Consider the following 23786-nt stretch of genomic DNA (forward strand, 5'->3'; position numbering starts at 1 on the left):
TGTGGAGGGTTTCGGTCTACTTACGTGGCATACTTATCTTCTGCAACGTGATGTTGCTGCTATTTCCTCAGAAAAGTCTGTGGGGGATTCATCGCTTGGAACGTTTTTCTTCAAGGAAGAATCTGGCCTCTAGTCGCTTGGAGTACTTTGACCTGACCTAACTTGAATGTGTTCGAATCTGTCTCGTGTCTGATAAGGACCTACCTTAGGTGTCTCTTGTCTGATAAGGACATGACCTAGATGTCTTGTGACTGATAAAGCCCTAACCTAGGTGTCTCGTGTCTGACAAGGTCCTAACATAGGTGTCCCTTGTCTGACAAGGTCCTAACCTGGATGTCCCTTGTCTTACAAGGTCCTAACCTAGGTACATCTTGTCTGACAAGGTCATAACCTAGGTACATCTTGTCTGACAAGGTCCTAACATAGGTGTCCCTTGTCTGACAAGGTCCTAACCTGGGTGTCCCTTGTCTGACAAGGTCATAACCTAGGTACATCTTGTCTGACAAGGTCCTAACCTAGGTATCCCCTGTCTGACAAGGTCCTAACGTGGGTACATCTTCTGTGACAAGGTCCTAACCTGGGTACATCTTGTCTGACAAGGTCATAACCTAGGTACATCTTGTCTGACAGGTTCGTAACCTAGGTATCCCTTGTCTGAAAGGTCCTAACGCAGGTGCATCTTGTCTGACAAGGTCCTAACATAGGTGTCCCTTGTCTGACAGGGTCCTAACCTAGATGTCTCGTGTCTGACAAGGTCCTAACGTGGGTACATCTTGTCTGACAGGGTCCTAACCTAGGTATTGCCTGTCTGACAAGGTCCTAACGTGGGTACATCTTGTCTGACAGGGTCCTAACCTAGGTATTGCCTTCTGACAAGGTCCTAACGCAGGTACATCTTGTCTGACAAGGTCCTAACGTGGGTACATCTTGTCTGACAGGGTCCTAACCTAGGTATTGCATGTCTGACAAGGTCCTAACGTGGGTACATCTTGTCTGACAGGATCCTAACCTAGGTATTGCCTTCTGACAAGGTCCTAACGCAGGTACATCTTGTCTGACAAGGTCCTAACATAGGTATCTCTTGTCTGACAAGGTCCTAAACTAGGTGTCCCTTGTCTGACAAGGTCCTAACCTAGATGTCTCTTGCCTGCTAAAGATCAAACCGAAACCTGGTTAGGCCTCGCTCTGTTCTAATAAAAAGGTTATCTAAACCTAACTCCAACCTAATCGGATGTAATTTGAGTTCCATAAACGTGTGATGCACAGACACCTAATCAGATCCAGACCACGTCTAATAAAGCCTTAACGAAGATGCAATCAGTACCTGAATTGTGTTTAATCGAGGTCCAATCTTGCACCTAATTAAAACCTAACTGGATTAGCGCTTGCACTTGAACTTGGATCCTACCCCAACCTAATTGCTTGTTGCATCCAATCCAGCCTTAACTCAAATTATCCTAATCAATTCGTAACTATAACTTAACATTGTCACAGTTTCAAATGAAAGAAATAATAATATATCTTGTTGATAGTGTGCGATCCTCATTATCTTACATTTTGCTGTGTGTTCTGTCCCCAGGATATCCGTGATATTCCGAGTGAAATCGGCGAAAGCGGTGAAAATAACGGACGGCAGCCTGCTAAAACGGCTGGGCGTGATAGTGATGATATTCAGCGTGTTCCTGAGCATTCGCACCCTCGTCGCGCCGCCTGTGGTTATAGTCGCCCGAACTGCAGACGACCTGAAGGCTTATCTATGCCGGACCGACTGGTGGGATCACAGCTTCACTACACGTGAGTGGCTCAACATATTGAACCGTTTCGATTAACGCTTTTTCATCTAAAATACTGTAATCGTTTCCTAAAACCCGTGGAACCAGGCCGGAACTTTTCACACGTGGTCCGAAATAATTAATAACGTATTTCGATTTGTGTGTTGATACCTGAAAATGTCGAGAATGTTTTACCATTGGCTAATTTAGAAAAACATTCTTTTATTGAAAATAGAACGTTATTAGGATCCAAATGCCGCCCTTCGATTAATGGTTTACCTCATAGTCTTCTAGTTCTGGTTCCTTCTGATCAAATCATTGACCTATTCTACTAGTTTCACAAATACTCCTCTATACTACTGTACACTGAATATGAACTGCACAATTATCGTTCAATTCAGACCTTTAGCTACTGTTTTACCTCATAAGTTCGTATTCCTTCTTCTAGATCAGGTGCCGTCTGATCAAACATTGACCTATTCCACTAGTTTCACAAATACTTCCTTATACTACTAGATTGCCGCTCGACATAACTTTCTAATCCTTACAGTACACTGTCTATCAGTCATCAAGTTTAAAAATTACTTTCTTCTTGCCTAAAAAAATATAATACTGAAAAATTAAGATTGAAACCCTCTTGTTGACAACCCCTTGCCTCGTCGGACGAATCTCCCCATCTGAGTTCTCAGGTTCGACTGAAAGGGACACGATTCCCATAAAGTGCAATAAATCGCTGCTGATGCTCGGAGAGGACGTAAACCACGCGGTCGCGCGTCGTCTGATCTCGTTTCGAACTTGCCTCTCCACTTTGACCCCCCGCCTGCTTGCGTCGCGTGGGTGAACCTCGAACTTCCGGGTCCCCCATTATCAAAGGAGGGTCGGGATAGATTCCTCGGTGAAACGCAGTAAAAGAGATACTACAAGCAAGCGCTCGCGCGCTACGGTGTCCCGGGGAAGCTGCTACGAGAACTCCACAAGATTTCCCTTTATCCCCCAGCCACCCCTTACATTCCTTCGCCCTGCAGGGACAGCGAACGCGAGGGCGAAGAGCGGAAGGAGTGAAGCGAAAGGGAAAAATATGAATTCTCTTCGTTGGAAACGAATTCGGGGGAGGAGATGAAACTGGAAATTTCCCGTTGGGATAGGAACTAAGAGAAGTGTCGCCGCGAAGTGAGAAAAAATTGTAAAATATGAAAATTGAATCCGAGGGCAGAACGGGGAGGGGATGAGTAGTTCCGATTTATATGGGGATACCATTTTCGTTTCTGATTGGAATTCCGTTCCCAACGATAGATTTTAAATGTATTTGGGTCTCCTTAGAGCTTTCAAAATTATTTTTTTCGTATGTAGAATTAAAGGTTCTGCACCCTGCAGCCTTATATGAGACGGAATTTGTGAATCTCTATATTACTAAGGCTGATTAATTCTCGACCTTATTATAATACGGGGTGCTACATTTTTTGGACGTTATAAAACTATAGGGAGTTCCACTTTCGGACCGTATTATAGTATAGGATTACAAATTGTACGAACTAATGATATAGGGTGTTCACTTTTTCAAGCTATGTTACTATGAGGTGGTAAATATTTCAACTCAATATTATTAGAGTACCAAATTTTCAAACAGCATAGTAGGATACGATGACTAAATGTTTCCATCCTCTAGCCTAATAGGATGCTAAAATTTTCAAGCCTATAGTATTATAAACCCTTTGATTTTTCAATCTTCTTTTTAATCACTCTATATATTCCAACAAAATTTCATTTTTTCATGACTAACACGTATCAATTGAAAATTTTAGCAACAAATTATCGATATTTAAATTCGATAGAGTTTATTTTGTTATTTAAGAAATTTATTTATATAACCTCATGAAAATATAAAATACAAGATAAGGAATAACGTATCGATTTTGAAGAACAAACGTAAACTCAGTTGCACAGAGTTCCCGCAAAATTTCCACCGGGGTATTTGGAAGAACAATCCTCTTTCTGCACTTTAAAGGCACCTTTTCGTTTTCTTCCTCGGCCTGTCGTGAAAGGGTCAGCTCCTGGAATTTCAATGAGTCACCCCGTTGGAATTGCTGGGAATTCCCGCTGTGTTTCCACACTTTTAACGACCACCACCCACCCCCTCCCCTCGAAAAATCCTTCGTAGCCGCTTGTATCCGAATTCCGAACGCGTACGGCGACAGATGCTTCTCGGGCGGACGGTCTCTCAGCCTTTCCACTTGGTCACCCCGAAGTTTACTAAAATAACGTACGTGAGTTTGTGCAAACGTTCCGGAACCACCGTCTTCAACTGACTGAAATTTTTATTCGCCTGAAAAGTCGTACGAAAAATTCAAAACGAATTACTATTAAAATTTTTACTGTTGTTTAATTTTCTATTCTGAAATATTCAATTTTGTTGACTTAATATTATTCTTTACTGCCCCAATAGTCAGGTGGATTTTAAAGTCGTCATTGTTAAGTTCATTATTTATTACTTCTATTTCTTATGTTCTTTCGGTATTATTATTAATTATTTCACCTTCGGCGTGTACCAGGGGATATTCTCGGTTTCTGTTTCACTTCCAAGTAGTTTTTCGACGATCTGATACAGCGTCCCACCGCGATCCTTCCAGGCGTCCTTAATATTCGCGTTCCCCCTCGTCATTGGATCCTCGGGACGTATGGCAAGGCCTCGTAATTGGGCCGGTGTCACCTAAATCAGACCGTATTAGCCGCATAACTTAATTGCACGACCCCTTTTTCGAAGGTAATCTCGCAATCTCCGTCAAGGGGACGAGATTCTTTATCATGCGGTGAAATCTCGATCGTTACTCCGCGTTATGATAATTCCATCCTAATTGCTTTTTCCGCTGTTTTGATATTTCAGACGCCTGGAGGTCTGACGTGGATAATTCACCAGCAAGACATTTTATCATTCGATAGTGAACAGTTTAAAGAATATTTGATAATATGTATACACACTCATTCCACTTGTGGGGCCACACGATGTCTTGTTCTACTTGTCAGATCATACAATCGTTCATACTACTTTTTTGACTATATTGTCGTCTACTATTTGAGCAATATTCTCGTTCATACTACTTGTCGGACCTGTTGTCTGTTATACCACTTGCCTGATCACATTGTCCTTTATATTACTTGTTGGAGCATATTGTCGTTTATATCACTTGTCGGACCATATTGTCATTTATACTACTTGTCAGAACATACTGCCGTTGTTACTACTTTGACCATGGCTTCGTTTCGTACTACTCTGTCGATCGTACATTCGTTTATACTACTTGTCAGACTACGGTTGTTTATACTACTTGTTGCACCATACATTTACTTATACTACTTTTCGAACCATATGGCTGTTTATACTACCTTTCGGACCGTGTGATTGTATGTACTACTTTCGGACCATACAGTTGTCTATACTACTTGACGGACCATATGAAATTTTATTCTACTGCACGTCGTATCGTAAAATCATTTATATTGCTCGCCAGACCGTAAAGTTTCGTACACTACTTGTCGGATCATATCGTCTTGAATTTCGATTTTCCGAGGCGATAAAAATCTCGCGACGCGCGACTATTTCGGTAGAAATCCAAGGGGCTTCCTTGGGTGTATTTTGCATTGGACACGATCCAACCGGGGAGCAATCGGTCCGCGGGTGAAAGCTTCTATTTGTTAAAACGCCTGGCGTTATTCCCAGAAGCGAAGCCACACGGCGCGGTCCATCACCTTAACCGGCCGGTATTCCACGGAAAAAAAATTTGCATTTCATGGGGATAGAGACGAACGGTTATCGGTCGCAAATAAATTTATCATCCCCCCCCCCCTATCACGCTTCACACTTCCTTTTTCGAATTGAACGTTCTTGGGGTCTCATTGTTCAGCCTTGAGGAAGCAATCTCTTTCAGGACGGGCTTTCTCGACCGAAATCTTCGAATCAGTTGCAAACGCGCCACGAAGTCACTAGAACCTGGCATTTGAGAACTTTCAGTGCAGAAAGTTCAAGTGCAACGCTCGAATCGCTTGGAATATTGGTTCAGTCGTCGATAGGAATTATTTGAACACAGAATACGATGAATCGTTGTAAATGTTTCAGAAACTAAAAAGTAACCGCGTACGTGATAGTAGTAATTATTTCATAGTGAATGTTAATTCCCTCTTGACTATTTCGGAATGTATGTTAATTCTCTCTTGACTATTTCGTAGTGTATATTAATTCACTGTTTATATTTCATAGTAAATGTCAATTCAATATTCCTATGTTATAGTAAATGTTAATTCACTATTCCTATGTAATAGTAAATGTTAATTCTCTATTCACTGTTTCATAGTAAACGACAATTCACTATTTCATAGTGAGTGTAAATTTACTATTCATTCTTTCTTAATGAATGTTAATTCGCTATGAATTAATTAACATTCATTCTTCGCATTGAAGGAAAAATGGAAGCAGACTGTTCAGTGGAAAATAATCAATTTCCGTCTGGGTAGTTTTACATTCGCAGTGAGTTACAATCAGAATGAAAGTTGTTGTTTCTATAGACGTATAAAAATTGCACGACCACACTTTTATGGCCATCGACGTGTAGATCGTTACTTACTCGTGGCCAACCCCCATTGCACGTGAATTTCGGAACCTAATGGAACGCCGGGACATTTATTAATAAAGATGGCCCCGAATAAACTTATCGTTTCATAATACCCGGAGGCCTCGTAATCCAATTTATCCCGGGCGAGCGGTTCTCCCTCAAAAACAGAGCGCGAACTAATTCAATATTTTCCTGGGGTGGAGCACGCCGTCCAGTTTTTCCCGACCCCCCTCGTAAACCGCGAAACACGTGTGTCTCGCTCGTTTTTCCGCGATTTTAGTACCACGGAGACGAAAAAACTCGGTTTCGTTGTTCGTCTACCACATTCCCCCGCGAACCCCTATTTTCCTTCAATCCTCTCCGCTGGCAGTTTATTAAATCGTTTGCGAGGAAATGTTTCCCGTACGTGCTGCTTCGTAAATCCTCGGTGACTCGAAATGACCATGAATTTGCGTTACAAAAACATTTCACCTGAGAATGTTATGTTGATATTTATCAATTAATTCAACATTAGTTGATGTACTAGTTTGTGGGCGCATAGTATTTATAGGACACCCCATATGGTTTATTAGTAAGTTGATATTCAGTAATTGTTTGAATAGTCTCTGATATAGTTTATCAGTTTATAGTAATATTTTATTATTACTATGCGTTATTATTGGGACACCCGGTATAACTCAGACTGGACACACGCTACGTCAATACTCATTAACTATTTCAGTAGTTTCCAATACAGGTGATAAGCCTATGAATAATATTTTAACATTACTTCAGTACCCTTTTATTTTTAGGACACCCTCTATATCACATTCGTGAATCGGTACATCAGTATTCATCAATTATTTTAGTAGTTTTCTAAACAGTTTATAACCTTATAATCACACTTGATTATTACATTGGGCCATTATTATTAGGACACCCCGTATATATTCTTTCCATATTTTGAATTTAATATTCATTATTTATTTCGGTAACGTAGTAATTAATTTATTAGCTTATTAGAGTAGTTCACCATCATTCCATCAGATTACTATTAGGACATCCGGTATATACGTTACTTTATATCGCTTTGGTCGCATACTTTTGCTTTAATGCATTCGGAACACCGATAAATACGTGTTTCGGAGGGGGGTACAACTTCCCGGCGGATTGTTTGTTTTAAAACCAAAAAGAAAACTGAATTAGAATCGTACCTAGCGGTCGTTACTTCTCATCCCGTGATAAGATTGGCTATCATTTCTTACGCTTTCCGCTCCATTTCATCCTTTATTTGCGAAGGGGTTGTGTTTGAGCTTCGGGGGAGAATTTATTCAGACCCGCGATTCCCGCGAATTTTTGCCTATGGGAAATAATAATAAATTCTTTCCTCCTCGTTTCGTCGCCACCGCCAATGCCAGCCAGCGAAATTCGCGCTGTAAGTAGTCCACAGGATATTACATTAAATATAGGAGACCAGAATTTGCTGTATACACAAACGTAGGAAATCATATTTGACACACGTGTCAACAATAACGTGCCGAAATTTAAGTACATTAATTCTGAGCGACAGCGTTTGTCATTAAATTAATTATAATTTATAAAAAATGAGTACGGTAAAAATAATAAAATCCTGTCGATCTTCGATAAATGAATAAAACACAAAGGTATAGTCAAAAGATTAAATAATTGAAGGTAGAATGGGTGAATAGCACTTGTGACAAATTAAAGTTATAATTCAAAACGGAGTAAAACATTCGAGGAATTTAATTAATAGTTTCGGTTTTCCAAAAGGGAAGGGAAAATAATTCCAGAAAATCTTCCGAACGTTCGTGTCTGAATTTTGAGCTGTAGGTCGCGGCATTACAACGGTAAAGGGGATCCATCGATCGGTCGGAGATATTCCCGTTTCGAAAAGCGGGTTTTCAACGGGCTGAGAGGCCGTCACGGAATCGAGGGGTTCGCGAGATAATCGCTTTGATAAAAGAGTCGACGTTAAAAATCGCGGGAAAACGAACATTTTTCCTTCGATCGTCACCGGAGACAGGTTTCTGCGAAACGAAAAAGAAAAAATTGAAATCCACGCGAACAGAGTGTTTAATCCGCGATTGAGAAAACATTGCTGTAAAAAAATTGTATAATTAACAGACAGCTTAATAATATATGCAAATCCAAAAGACTTTTCGTAAAACTGAAAATTAAATGGAAATTCTTTGTGCTCTGTTAAAAGCGTGTTACGAAGTTAAAACGAAATGCAAATATGAAGTCTTTGTTTCTCATGAATTTCAAATAGGAACTTTTACGTTTGTACCGCGTGTTGCAATCGTTTGTTCAAACGTCATAGTACTGCCTTTTACGTGTGAGAAGAATCTGTATGAGACATGACGAAGGTAATCGAAATTTCATATAAATTCGGTCCAAATTTAATTGATATCGAAATGCGTTCCCGGCGCCATTCAATCATACTCATTGCGATATCGTTCTCGCAAATTCCATAAACGTGTCGTGTCGCGCGACCACGGATGATTAAGCGCGTTATACGCGTAATTTCACTGAAAAATTTTACTCAATTTTGTCCCGCGTGACGCAGATGTGATTGTCGTATGTTCTCGGTTACCGAGAAAAATTATTAATTGCTTGACAGAGACAGACGAATATATTTATTACTTATCATTTAGGACAAATGAGGAGCCAAGTAGCCTTAAATAACAACAAAGAATTGAAAAAACGCTTGCCTTCTACTTGTGCAAGCATTCCTACTACTTGTCTGACAATATAGCCACTCGTACTACTTATCACGTGAATCTGTGTGCTACTTGCGAGACTATACACACGTCTGCTACTCGTACGACTTTATTTACATTCATACTACTTGCCTGACTTTTCAAATTTCTTACTACTTGTCGGCTATGCATGTACTAATACTACTTGTATGACTATATGCGCAGTCATACTACTTTTCTCGTTTTATTCACACTCATAATACCTGATTCACTAGGCAGACCCTCATACTCACTTGAGTAACTATATGATACTCATACTACTTTTCGAACAAAAGGAAATTCTCACTACCTGTATGTCTAAGTGGACACTTGCACTACTTCTATGACTAAATGGATATTCACACTACTTGCCTCGCCAAATGGACATTAACACTACTGGTATGGCTATGTGCACACTTGCACTACTTACCAGACTATATGATACTCATACTACTTGATTGACTAACTGTGCATTTACACCACTTGTCTGGCTATATGTACACCCATACTACTTGCCTGACTGCATAGACACTTTTATTGATATTATTGCATTTATACAAGCTTTGTATCATTTATCTTGTCCAATTATCAGATAATATCAGAAGAAAAAGATTCTTCCGAATCATATGTGTCTCAGATAATATATTACTTCATTTCTCATGAGGATTCATCCTTTCATTTCTCACGAGGACATACATGGAAGATACCAATGTTCTTCCACATCTTTCGTGACGATCCAGACGGATGCAACATCCTATATATAACCCTGCAACTGATAATCCACTGTTTCGATCGACTAAAAAATCCAAGCATCCTCCAAATATAAACTTTCGTTGAAACATGGGATGAAGGTGATCATGCGAAAGAAATTAATCACCAAGGCGTAACAGAATTTCTTTCTGCGGTGGACCTACTGCCGACAGCAGCAATCAACCGATCGAACTGACGATTTGAGCGAGGATTTCTCGTTTCATCCCGTGTCAAGCGTTCCAAGAGGGTGAACCGAATGGAAAAACCGTCTAACGTCGACGACCACGCCCCCTCCCCTCGCCGATAAACATCGTTCGTGGCGCGCTCGACGACAGTTGTTAACGTTCCGCGAGGTGAAAGCAGAAGAAAGCAAAAGAAAAAGGACGAAGAAAGACGATGGTTCGATGGCACTGTAATGGCCCCGGGGAAAAACTGTTTTCCTTCGGTCGGAGAATCGTCAGCAGCAAGGTGGTGGTGGAGGGGAGGGGCTGCTATGTTTTTCTCCGACGGTTTCGCGGACGCATTACCTCGAGAGCTTTCTTGATGAGGAAAAACAACCCTTTAGGCCGGAGCCCAAGCTCGACGGGAACCGTTCGAGCTTCCGAAGTAACACGCCTTGTGTCCCTGAGCATTCTCACTTCCACCGATGGTCCACGTTCGTCTTCGTTCTTTTTCCTTTCGCGAAGGGACGGTAATTTATGCGGGTGTTAACTGTAATTAATTTCTGTACCGTTGACGGTTTTTGGGTTTTGCCCGGAAGACCAACGGGGATATGCAATTTCGAGTGAAAAGTGTCGCTAGGTCTGAGTGATTTTGTCTATACATTCGTAAGTTTGTTATTATGTCGGGCAAATATTTAAAAAATTTGTAGTCAGTAATGCTAGACTTCGAAACGTCGTGAACTTCACAGACATAGCTGTAAATGTCGTTTATACATTTCACTTTAATAGCTTGTCTGACCAAATAGATACTCGTACTCCTTTGTTTTTATCTAATGGATCTTTGTACTACGTGTCTATGTATGTCATTGTGCCACTTGTCTGAATATCTACATATTTTTACTGCTTGTCCGAATATCTACATGTCTGTACTACTTGTCAGACTGTAGACAGATCTGTACTACTTGTCAGACTGTATACAGATCTGTACTACTTGGCTGACTGCATACAAATTTATACTACTTATCTCATATCCCAGGGACTAATAGAAAAGGTAACTTAAAATTAGAAATGGAACTTTGTTATAATAACCATTTAAGTCACAATATCATTTTATGGTTATATGTTCGTCGGGCGTTTTTCGCGTAGAAATGCAATTTTGTAGGATCGTACAAAGCAATGTGCTTTTATGCAAATAACGACTTATTTAAATTTTTTAAAAGAAGCTCGATGGGGAAATTGGAAAAGTATACTGCATTGTTTGACAGGCCAGATGCAGAATTGTACGTATACTTTTACATTGTCTGCATCTCTTATGTTATTCATGGTGCGAGTAAGTAGCACACTGTCACGAAATTTCGTGTTGGTCACGGAAGATAACAGTTGTTCAGGAGCCCCTTTATCTGGCACGTGACATAATATCACGGTACTGACACTTAGAATCCCTGTGGGAGAATGCGACAGACACTAGAACAAGGGAACTCCTTGGCTCAGGAGAGAATTTCCTTTTCGAAACTTTTTAGATTTCGTTCCACTAGAAACTCTTGCTTTCAGTCTTGGTATTTATTTATTTACATTTCATAAGTACTGCAAAATTATTTTCTTCGATCGTACTTCTAATTTTTTAAAATTGCTAACTATTTATATTTTTTAAATAATTCAGTAAATGGATGATCCTTACATGATAATAATTCAGAATAAATTTTTCCAAAATTAACCCTTAATAACCTTTTGCAGTTCAGGAATTAATTTTGACTTTTTCGAGGGCGGAGTATCGAAATTCGCAATGCAATATCGTACTCTTTTTACCATGGACTGCTATTATTAACAAATAAAATTATTGTTTTTGTTGCAGTGGAGGTCATGTTTTTGATATGGGGAATCAGACTGTGCATCGTGGTGAGGAAAACCCCGTCGGAATTCAATGAAAGCCGATTCATCTCGATGGCGATCTACAACGAATTTCTACTCTCAGTCTTCCTCAACGTCTCCATGTGAGTTCTCCTCTCCCCTAATTTTGGCTACATTTCGGCCGGTATCAGTGAAACAGTAATCCGTAGCTGCGGCGGCGGCGAGGTAATTTGTGGCGGAACGGAACGTGAAACCGCAAAACGTTAAGTCCTGCTGCCTCTTTGAAGGATACTACATGATTTCGTAATTCTTTCCTTCGCTGGTAATAAGAGGGAACCGTGAAACGAAAGGAACGGTTTCAGAATTTCAAAGCGACGGATTCATTTAAAACTCCAGACGTTAACGTACGGCGGTATTCAAATGAAACTTTGAACCGGATTCTTCCTTGCACAAAGGAATGCTTCATACATGGTGTTTCCTTTTATGTCGAAAATTTCAATTTACATATCGTCCATAATCTAAAATTATGATTTAATGGTCATTATTTTCTGACTACACTACTTGACTGACCATACGGCGACTCGTACTACTTGGCTGCCCGTACAGTGACTCGTACTACCTGGCTGACCATCCAGGGACTCGTACTACTTGAGCATCCATATTTATTCGTTCCGAAAGGGTACCATTTTCACAAACGTACCGACAGTAGATTTTTCGAAATGTTCTTGTTCAACCGTGCCGCCGTCTCGTGGATTGTACGTCGAAGCTAATGCGCCTACGGAACGTGAAACGCTGGGCTACGAATCGTTAATTTTAATAATGTATTCCGCTGATACTCGGCCCCGTTCTCCGTGAACTGGACCAGAACACCGGAAGCTATTATGTTTTGTTACGAGCGTACATGTTCTGAATAAATAACACTCGGCCGGCAGGCACCGTGTCTCGACCGTGTGCCTTTTTCGAAAATCTATCGAGTTTCGTTGAAAGGCTTCGCGTCACGGTTACGGTCGCGTTTAGCCTGCAATATTTCATGCTAGAATGGTTTGAATACCTGCCTGAGAGCTTGATCATACAAATGAGTACTTCTAAGTCATCTATGATTCATTACTTCTTGCAAAAACCGTCTAGTATTGGTGCATAAAGTGGAAACTGTCAAAGACGTCCACTTAACAAATCCCTTATTTCTGATGAAGACCACATCTTCATTTTAATGCTATTGGTATCTTTTTGTCCAAACAAAGAAGTATTTTAATTTCCGTTGGGAAGTCTATTCTTCACGTCTCAGTTTCAATATCCCTACGGACCAGTTCTCAAGATCATAATAACCTCTAGTCCACATCAGAACTCCCTTACCAGACCCTAAGTCCTCGATAGACGAAGTTAGCGAACATGGGGTTAGACTAACGAACGTGCGTGGAAGTTTCTAAACCCTATTCCAACGTGCTCGCGGGGGGTAGAAGAGGGACAAAACTGGTTGTGTCATACGCTCTAATCACGCGCGTAATTATACGCAAAGTTGAGGAGCTGACGGCGGCTTCGGTGTGTAACGGCAGACTCGCCTGAAAGGGGAGTCCAACGAACGGTCGTTCGGGGGAAAATTAGAATCCCTTGCGGATGAGAAAACTGAAAATAGAACATAAGCCTCCGTTATTTTCGGAAAACCTGTTACGGTGACGGCGAAACTTTGCAAGTAACCGCAAGGAGATACTCTGCACGCTTCCCGTCAAATGATTCATGCCGCTTCTAGACCACCGACGTACGAACGCTGCGGCACGAATTTATTAGGCAGCTACCAAAACCTACCATTTAGAATATCTCCGTTGCTTTACACGATAGAGAAAGCTTCCAGAGGAAAAACTTGTACCTTTTGAAGTGACAAATTTTATTGTACAGCAACAATCTTCATCCAACTCATACTTCCCGAGATTTCTAGATTACCAATATGACGTCTCCCCCTAGGTGCAGTCTTACAATTGCTAAGAAGGTTTAAGCCACACTCAAGGAATGCCAAAACCCTTCAAGAACTTCCATCCAGCCATTGTGCTGTACGATAATCCCAGACGAAGGTTCGAAATGCTACTCCTCAAAAAGATCCCACCATTTTCTCCTGCGTGGAACGTTAACAAACTAGAGACGCACCTTCGGAGCTCTCATGAACGTTTCCCTGGCTAGTGTAATTATTAATACAAGCTCTCAGGAAGTCCTATCAAACACTTCCACTGCTCTCTGACCGTAATCACCAGGTCAAGCCACTGGAAATGTAAATAAACGTTAGAAACTTCTCAAATGTCCCTATCGATGAGTCGACCTATTTAGAAATTGGCCCGCAGTGAAGAAGTTTATACGTCCAGTAAAGTTAGGGAATAGGCTCGTCGAACACTGTGAAAAAAACTCGCGAACGAAGGACTCAACGGTTGCAATCTTTCTCGTTGCAGGTTGTTCTTGCAGTCACCGGCCAATCCGGATTTATTGTACGTGATATTTTTCTGCCACACACAGCTTACCGTCACGCTGCTACTGTGCCTCATATTCGGCAGTAAGGTAAGACTGATCGATTTTGTATTTATGTTTTGTGCCGACCACACCGCGTAACAAATGGCACGACTGCCGCCGTGGAATCGTGAATTCCAAGAGTCGGGCTTGCGGCTACCACACTTCTCTCCTCCACCCCCCGTCCATCTAGAATTTATTTATTTCACGACGTGCATATTGATCATCGGGAATATCGGTTCCTAAAACTCTGGAAGTTGTAAAGTAGTTGTGTGCGTATACACCGGGGATAATTTATTTGGTTCGTGGTGGAAGTGACAAAGCAGGCTCTTTGAAATAGATATTCCGCCGGGGGAATGACAATCGAGTCGGGAACACTCACTGAATGGTGTAGTTCTGTCGCAAACTTCAGACCTCCATTGGGGGCCTACAGGGCAGTAATAAACTGGGTGGCAGTGATTTTATGTCTTCAAGTTACGAAGCTCTATGTATGTCCCAGAATGTTGTTAATTTTACTAAGCAAGTAGGGAAATTCAGTAACAACAATTCAGTAACTCAATAACTCAATAACTCAATAGTTCAGTCATCCAATGACTCAGTGACTCGGGAACTCAATAACTTTACAACTCAATGACTCAATGAATCAATAGTTCAGTCATCCAATGACTCAGGGACTCGGTAACTCAATAACTCTATAACTCTATTACTCTATAACTCTATAACTCTATAACTCTATAACTCTATAACTCTATAACTCTATAACTCTATAACTCTATAACTCTATAACTCTATAACTCTATAACTCTATAACTCTATAACTCTATAACTCTATAACTCTATAACTCTATAACTCTATAACTCTATAACTCTATAACTCTATAACTCTATAACTCTATAACTCTATAACTCTATAACTCTATAACTCTATAACTCTATAACTCTATAACTCTATAACTCTATAACTCTATAACTCTATAACTCTATAACTCTATAACTCTATAACTCTATAACTCTATAACTCTATGACTCTATGACTCTATGACTCTATGACTCAATGACTCAGTGACTCAATGACTCAATGACTCAGTAACTCGATATCTCATTAGGATTCCTGATGTCGGTTCCACATATTCTAGGACACCCTGTACACTCCTAACAGTTCCCCGCAACACGTTTCCGAGATTTCCTTCCGGACCGTTCCGCAAGTTCACCTCTCGTAACTTTCCCATTCACCTACCCAGCTACCACGCGATCCTCGAAAGAATCGTGTTCACGCCCGGTACTGACGGAACTTACCTTGTTTTAATGTAGGCCTACGTGGTGTTCCGTAGCGGGGGCAAGGAGGACGCGAAACACTCCGGCGCGACCGGGAAATTTCTCGGGAAAAGCAGCCGGCCTGCGGGCACAAGCAACCAGACGAACTCGATATCCCTGCAGCAGGGAAACTTCACCGACGAGAGCGACGGAGCTACGGTAAGAGCCACTTGAAAACCACCCATCCACCCACGTGCACCCCCTTTTAGCGATCTTTTTTAGATTCTCATCGTGCCAGCTACTTTCCACGAAAAAAAATATGTCTTTAATGGTGTTCTCGCGTGATGTTTCGTCCATCCACTCTGCGGCTGAACTATGCTTCCTTCGATCGCGCCGCAATTACGTTACGTTTCGTTCCACATACCGCGCATACATTTCTGTTGATCGTTATTACACGATTAAGGGTAACGCGCCCCCCTCTACTTTGAGAAATGCAGCAGAATAAGGTTGCCTTGAAATTTTTTGATCGGTGATCGTGGATTATAGGAAATTCCCATTAACACATTACTGCCAGTGGGAATGTACCGGGTGACTCGTTTATATCCCTAACCTTGGATCAGTGCGCAATTCGATAATTTCAAAATAGGGTAATTGGAAACTTGGTTATATTGTAGTCTTTACTGGTATAAAAATTCTTGGATCTACAGCTGGTTGAAATATAGTGTCAACCTTCTTTCGATAGATTATTTTGATAAATTTAATTATTATGACTTTGTTCGTTCAAGATTATCTCCGAGACACCCGTTATATCAGCAGTTAGATCGAACAGCCTCGAAACCCGAATTGAAGGAAATAATTTCGAACAGGAATAGTAGTGCAATCAGGGAGCCAGTGTTAAGTACATTGATACTTCTGTAAACAGGGTGATCCATATGTTACGAAAGATTTATCGAAAATCGATCGTGGTCTATCTTGCCCAAGACATCCCCATATGCCCACCCACCTACGCACCCAACGAACGCCGATTAATAGATACCGAACCGTCGAGCCCATTGTTCGTAAAGCCGATTAATGGCTTCCCCGTGCCCCGTTGCGTTAATTACGATATCGACATACAGAGAAGCAGATTTACCCATTGGCTAGACGGGGCCGAGGTTAACATCCGTTAAAGCACCAGAAGTCCACGGACTGTCGCGGACCCTCGTCATCAGTCTTAATTGGAAAACGGACTTGGTGCTCGATCTAACGATCTTGCCGTTGACAGATGAAAAAGAAACGAGATCCATCGAGCACGGTACTGTCGCAAAATTCTTTGATCAACCCGCTTTGTGAAATGAACGAACAATTTTTCAGCGATGGATAATGATGAATAATTGTGATCATAGGAATTATGGGAAAGTCCATTGAGGGAACATTCAATGATCAGAGGCGCGAATTTAGGACCGGGTATGCTAATGCCCCTGGTATGAGGAACGTCCTGCCCACGACCTGTAGAATTCGATAACGCCATATTAGCTGGCTTCGTAAAAGCAAAGCTGCAATTAATAGAGGATCAGGTGGTGGGAAGGCCTCGATAGTCCTCTGGACACAACCTGATCCCAAGGAAATGAGCGAAGAGAGTAACTACAGCGAAACACACAAATGGGGGATTATATGGCAGAGGCATTGGTAGCTAAATCAGTTTTTAAGTCCTTGGTAGCCATTGTTGATAAAGAAGCATAGTTGTGAATAGAGGATACTTAAAGGAATAGGTCATCTGTACTTGTGCAGTAGGACACAGTGAGAGTCATCTAAAGTTACATATCTTGGTCTTATACAAACTTAGACCTTGCAAGGACTATAGGCCTAGACTATGGCAAGAGCTAATGAGTTAGCTCCACCTAACCAGATTATATCAGAGGTTTAACAGATGCTGACTATTTCATAGCATCATTAGTCTGGATGATACAATATTCTAAATGACTTGGACCATACATCATTGATAAAAAAACATAGTTGTCAATAGAGGATACTTAAAGGAATAGGTCATCCGTACTTGTGCAGTAGGACAAAGTAGGTTAGAGTAATTTAAAATGGCATATGTTGGCAATTTGGAGATCCTGGAAGGACTATAGGCCTAGACCATGATAAGAGCTAATGAGTTAGCTCCTGCTAACCAGATTATATCAAAGATCTGGCAGATGTTGACTGTTCCATAGCATCATTGGTCTAGATGATACAACATTCTAAATGACTTGGACTATACCCAGGTCTATTGAACTTAGAATACGTAGTTTTGGATTACATTATACCAACCTAAGACATAAGTGATGATCCCCCAACCTCGTGTTTACCCACAAAAGGCCAGAACTGAATTCACCAGTCTAGACGGAAATCATAACTGTGCTTATTCTCTCAACCATAAAAAAAACCCTGCAAATTCTATTATCAGGGGAATGCTCCTAAAGGACCGACCTAATCGTTGCCAGTCAAATGTCAGAGCAGACGCAACTTCAGCTAGCCCTCTATATATCAGACTTCAACCGACCGTATCTTCGAGGTCGGCGCAATTTTCCAGGCTTTTTGCGATTCTCTGGTAATCCTCGCCGGCCTAAAAGCGCCGGGCGTATGACATTTTGCCGCAGTGCCTTTTGTGGATACTAATGCAACCCCAGCCTCGAGTATCGCGGGAAAGCGAGTCGCCTAATCGCCGGAACGATTTCCAACGATTCGTTCGCTGACACATTTTCCTAAATCGATCGATACCTCGCAAGAAAATTCCGGTGTTTTTTTAAATTTCACAGATTTTTAGGACACCCCCAATAGAAGCATCGGGCAATTTTTCGTTTTTGCTAATATTCAGTCCTGAAACCACTCCTTAAATATTCATGTGTCTTTTCTTATTTTCAAGTATATCTTGGAAACTATAGCAGATATAAAAAAAAACTGTTCTAATGAAGATTTAATAGTTTCTTGGACTTTATAAAACTGTACAACAAAATTATTAAAAAATTGTTTTTAAGTAAATAAATAAATGAACAAATTTTTAACAATTTTCTGAGACAGTTTTTTAGATCATAAAAAGTCATTGAATGTTCATTATAATAGTTTTTTTCTATCTACCATAATTTTCAAGATATACAGAACAATAATAAAGGACACATTACCATTAAAAGAATGGTTTCATCCTAAAGAACGGAATTTCAGCAAAAATAAAAAATTTCCCAATGCTTCTATTGAAAATCTGCGGAGTTCAAATAAAATCGTATGTTCAGGATACAATCGGTAACAAAATGGGATTTATTTTGATTATCCTGGAAGCAGGAAATTTAGATTGAGGATAGTGGTAATTAATGGGTTAAAGTTAATGAATTGTTCTGTTTTATATTTTGGTCTTAAAACAAAGCTGACATGAAGTCGCAACGAATCGGTGACGATGACACGTGATAAGGTAAAAAAAACCTCGTTCCACATACAGTCCTTTAATAAGCATACAGGCTATCACCGTCGGTTTATCAGTACAACTTTCATAACCCGTGTAATCGCCTCTTGCAAACTTCATTAAGGAGATGTGCTTGTTAAGCGGATTTCCTGTAAGGTTGCCCTTTACAAGACCTGCGAAATTAAGCAATTATTTTTAATAGCATGTTTCCTGGTTTTCCTACGAACCCACGTACACCATTTTAAAACGTCCATTTTATTTACACTTCCGATTAGCATGTAGCATATTTTACTAAATAGTGCTAATAAAATAAATTACTGAATTATTACTAAACGTCTAATCCAGGTGTAACTGAGACCTAATTTATAGGTTAGTATTCTTTCAGTCTTGCTAATATATAATTTATATTGTCCTTAGTTGCAATATATACACAATAAATATCTAGATTATATTTTGTTCAGAACTAGCCTGAGCCAAATTCAAACCTAATTTAATTATTAAGTTTGGATCGAACGTAACCTGTACATAGAGTAGATATGTAATAGATAAGCTATCTGACACCCAATGTACCAGCTGATCATTCAGATCATGGTCGAAAATCATCGTATAGTTATTATAGAAAAATAATTTTCTCAATTTGTAGTTTGAAAACGATGTTTACGGCAGATTAAACGACGTGGTCGAATCGGGAGGCAAATTCCCAAAATTTCACACTCTAATTACCATTCAGACAGAGCTGAGTGACAGTAATGATGGACATGCGGATGGAGCGGTCCCTGATTGCACTCAATTATCGACGAAATTGACGCTTTGAAAATTACAAACGAACGAGCAGATTATGCAAAATGTTTAAATCTGTTATGAACAAGCTTGTTGCATTCACAATTATGAGTGTATTCAGCAGCCAACAACACGGGACGCAGGGGTGTGACGTATTCGAGGGCAACATGTCGATAATAATTAAGGAATCATTTGTTATCGACTGTGTGCCGCTTCTTTCACCGATGAACAGTTTCTATTAACTTTAAATGTTACCAATTCCCTTGTATATATTACTCATTCCTTATTGACTAGTTGTTAGGCATTTCCCATTGTTTATTACCTGTTATTTATTAATTATCACCCATTATCTGCTACGTTTAAATTAATGAACATTTCCTATAGTATATTAACAATTATTTATTATCGTGATGCCTATTCTTTGTGTAGTTACATATTATACATTATTCCCTATTCATTACTTTCACAATTATTCTTTAAATAAAATACAGTTCAATTAAAAAATAATACAATGCGTTCAAAAAAAAAAGGATAATAGTTACAGAAAATTCCTATACATAGAAAGTTGTGTAAGATTCCTTGAATCCAGTTTCGGAGACCCCCCTGTAGATGACATTATTCCTAAAAAGTAGGTTTAAGTAGACGGATTTCGTCTATTTTTGTAACGGCTGAACTGAATAGATGAGATCTAGGGTTGCCTATCTTTTCATCTGACTCCCCAATCCCCATCCCCTATCCCCTAATCCCTTTTACTGATGAAAGCTCAAAAGTTTGGATCTTGAATGTCTGCCTTAGTGGACAAATTCTCAGTTCCAGCTTTATAAGACACGTGGCTGATCTACATAGAAAATTAGTGTCTTCTCTTCTTGACTTTCTGAAACTATCTCAGGCACATGTACACTAATCCAAAATCACTAATGGGCCACTTAACCAGATTTTGGAGTTGAGCTTCAAACTTTTCAGGTCCTATTAGTATTTATTGCCTGTTGTTTCATTTATATAAATTAAAATAGCTAACTTTTAAACGTAATAATAAAATAAAACGTAACATTTGAAAGTTTAAGAGCAACTAAATTCTGATTTGCAATTCTATAGGATATTTAGGATCCAGGGGAAATGTCTCCTGCAAATGTGTCATTTTAACAAGTCTACGACTTACCTTTTATGTATCATTCCAGGAAGAGTTCCGTCGGTTCATAAATCAATTGGAGGTCCTCAAGGAAAAAAACGTTCTCCTCGGTAATCATCATTTAGTGAACAAGCTCGTAGCGATGCAGGAGGCCGCTAACCGAGCCGAGACCCAGGTGTCCACAATCCAGGTGATCTCCTCGATCATGAGACTGAACGATCTAAATGGATCCACCGCGATTGTTGAAACAGACATCGGGGGTTCTTATAAGAGCGACGGTGATCAAAAAAGTGGTGAGTCCAGTTACATTTTCAGCACTTATGTATTCTTCACTGTTCTATCCTAAACAACCAGTCTTTCGACAGGTAGATCTGTCCCCTTTCTCTGCTTCATTATCCAATAGACAGTAAGTCTCCAGCTGTCTGAATCTCATCGACAAATAAACTTCTTTATTTCATCAGCCAATAGAATATTTTTAGTTGGTTCAGCTTCATCCTACACTTATCACACCAGGTCCACAGTCAGAGTAGCCTTAATCAATTACTTCAGTCCCATCATTTTGGACTACCTAACTTAGATCTAATCTATGTCTCACGATGATCTGACCGCTACATCATCTTACTCACCTATAGTACCTATCTATCATACTGCCTATAATATCTGGATTTGATCTGGAGCTAATCTGAATCCAAGGCCTAGTTCAGATCTAAACCCCACTTCAGTTTGTCCGAGACCTAACATGGACCATTCCCAGACCTGGTCTAGACAGATCCAACTAGAAGCTCCCCTGAACCTAGCATAAACCTGCTCTTAGTTCATTTCTCAACCGGACCCAAGCTCTCCAGTTGCGTTGAAACTGGACAAGCGGCAATCTGTCTAGGTGTCGAGCTGAAAGAGGAGAAGAGATGCCAAGCCTGCGTCGAGAAGAACGGGATAAAAAGCAAGGAGCCGAGCTCGTCCAAGGATGGGGAGGTCCTGGTCTCCGTGGAGGCTAAGAAAACGACCAGAACCAACGACGTCGGTGTGTCCACATCTGGTAGGCCTGCTACCACCGAGGACATCGGAACGGAGACAAAGCAGGAGGAGAAAGAGACCAGGGAGAAAAGCAAGAGCAAGTCAGGCCACGCCAGGACGCACGCCATAGTCATCAATCTGGACGACAAGAGCAGGTTCTCGGAGGAGGTCACTGTATAAGGGACGTGTTCTGTGAACTGTTACAATTAGGGTCTTCTAGTATCCTGGATTCGATGGAGTATAGTGTAGAAGACTTGTGTTCTGAATGCATTGAGTGGAAGGAGTCAGTGTTGGGTTCCGTTTCCTTTTTCTGTTGGTGTTTTTATGTTGACGGTTAAGAGGTCTGCAGGAAGAATTCGCCACGTGTGTCATCGGAAGATGTAAGTTGATAACATTTTTTTTTTTTTTTTCAAATGTTCCTCGAAGGCGCTGTTTGGTCTCGATACCCGAAAAGTTTGAGAACGAAAGTGTGGAAAGTGTTCATCCGGAACACGGCTTTGCTTTTTCGTACCTAAGAACAAAAGTTTGTAGTTTTTTCGGGCGATTACGATACAAATGACGCCTTTAAAATGTTGAGTTTTTTCAGGCGTCGATCGAAGAAATAAGGCGACGAGTTTTTACCAAAATTCGTTGCCTTGAGAGGCGAGAGGTGGTCGAATGAAAATATTACCTTTCTCGAGTGAAGAAACTCGTGAAGTATTGGAGAATGCATTGTTCCCAAACACGTGCATCACTGATCCGTCCCAGATAGAAAAATTCCACTATTTCTCACTACTTTTATCTCGTTTTATTAAAATCCTTCAATTTCAAACTACTCCGGTAAGATTAAACAGACGCGAATAGTGTTCTAATCGTTATTAACAAATATTTTTCATGACTATTGCACAGTAAGTGAACAATTCACGGTTAAAACAGATATCATACGATTCTTCGTTTAAAACTCCATCGAAAAGGTCCTACGAACTTTTCCTCTCAGCGTCACCGTTCTCGAGAAAAACAGCTTCGAAGTCCATCAAAGATTGCCACGCCCCTTTCGACGCGCGCACGTTCGTGCAATCTTCGAAGTCGATTTCCTCGAGAAGGAAGCCTCGCAGGAGAAAAGTACACAGCACGTTTTCGATGGACTTTTGAACGGGGAATCGCGTCCCGGTGATATTTATTGACGATTCGACGCTTTTTCGCATTAGAACGCCGCGAGCGCGGCTGTGGCAACAATGTTACCTCTGATGTCGCGCTTTTGATGTACGCTCGGTGCGTCGGCAAACACTGTGCACCCCGGCTTAAAATCGTAAATTCGCGAGACGACGGGAATGTGATTTATTTACAAATTCGGTTCTATCTGGGACACCATCCACCGCGGGAGCACCGACCCGTGAAGGGTCTCGTGCGCGCACAGCTTTTGTAAATATTCACTCTAGCCGCTTATTCGAAGTCTTCTGCCGTACGCGTTAAGTCGATCTGTAAATAATACAAACCCGCTCTGCGCGGACGAGTCGCGCCGTTATTCGACCGGATCGAAGCCGGTATCACCGTGATCGAACGTATTGGTGGTGGGCGGGGCGGGTGGGAGGGGGCGGGGCGACTGGTGCCCTCCGAACGACGCGCTCCTCATATCAGTCCAGCTGTAAATACATTGTACATAAAACCACGCGACGCAAGTTTGCCACTAGACTAACGATCGAGTTTCATTGTTAAGATCGTGCGTTAGGTTATCACGGACATCGTTAGGCTATACCCAGGATTTCAGACTGTTGCACATGAAACGGCGGGCTTTTTCAAAATTTTAAACGAACATTCCCGATTTAAATGAATTTTAGATATAATT

At 40.8% G+C, this 23786-nt stretch overlaps 1 protein-coding gene across 1 annotated transcript in view; it reads left to right on the forward strand.

Annotated features, from left to right (window-relative positions):
* LOC107186940 (probable G-protein coupled receptor 158) overlaps positions 1–22141 on the forward strand; it is a 129392-nt gene extending 107251 nt beyond the window's left edge. Inside the window, exons 8-13 of the mRNA XM_015574912.1 lie at positions 1580–1794; positions 11878–12016; positions 14309–14414; positions 15675–15836; positions 20997–21237; positions 21828–22141. Of these exons, the coding sequence (XP_015430398.1) occupies positions 1580–1794; positions 11878–12016; positions 14309–14414; positions 15675–15836; positions 20997–21237; positions 21828–22141 (1177 nt within the window). The remainder of the gene's footprint in view (positions 1–1579; positions 1795–11877; positions 12017–14308; positions 14415–15674; positions 15837–20996; positions 21238–21827) is intronic.
* Positions 22142–23786: the final 1645 nt, after the last annotated feature.

The sequence above is a fragment of the Dufourea novaeangliae genome, unplaced genomic scaffold (genome assembly GCF_001272555.1).
Source record: "Dufourea novaeangliae isolate 0120121106 unplaced genomic scaffold, ASM127255v1 scaffold96, whole genome shotgun sequence".
Classification (NCBI taxonomy): domain Eukaryota; kingdom Metazoa; phylum Arthropoda; class Insecta; order Hymenoptera; family Halictidae; genus Dufourea; species Dufourea novaeangliae.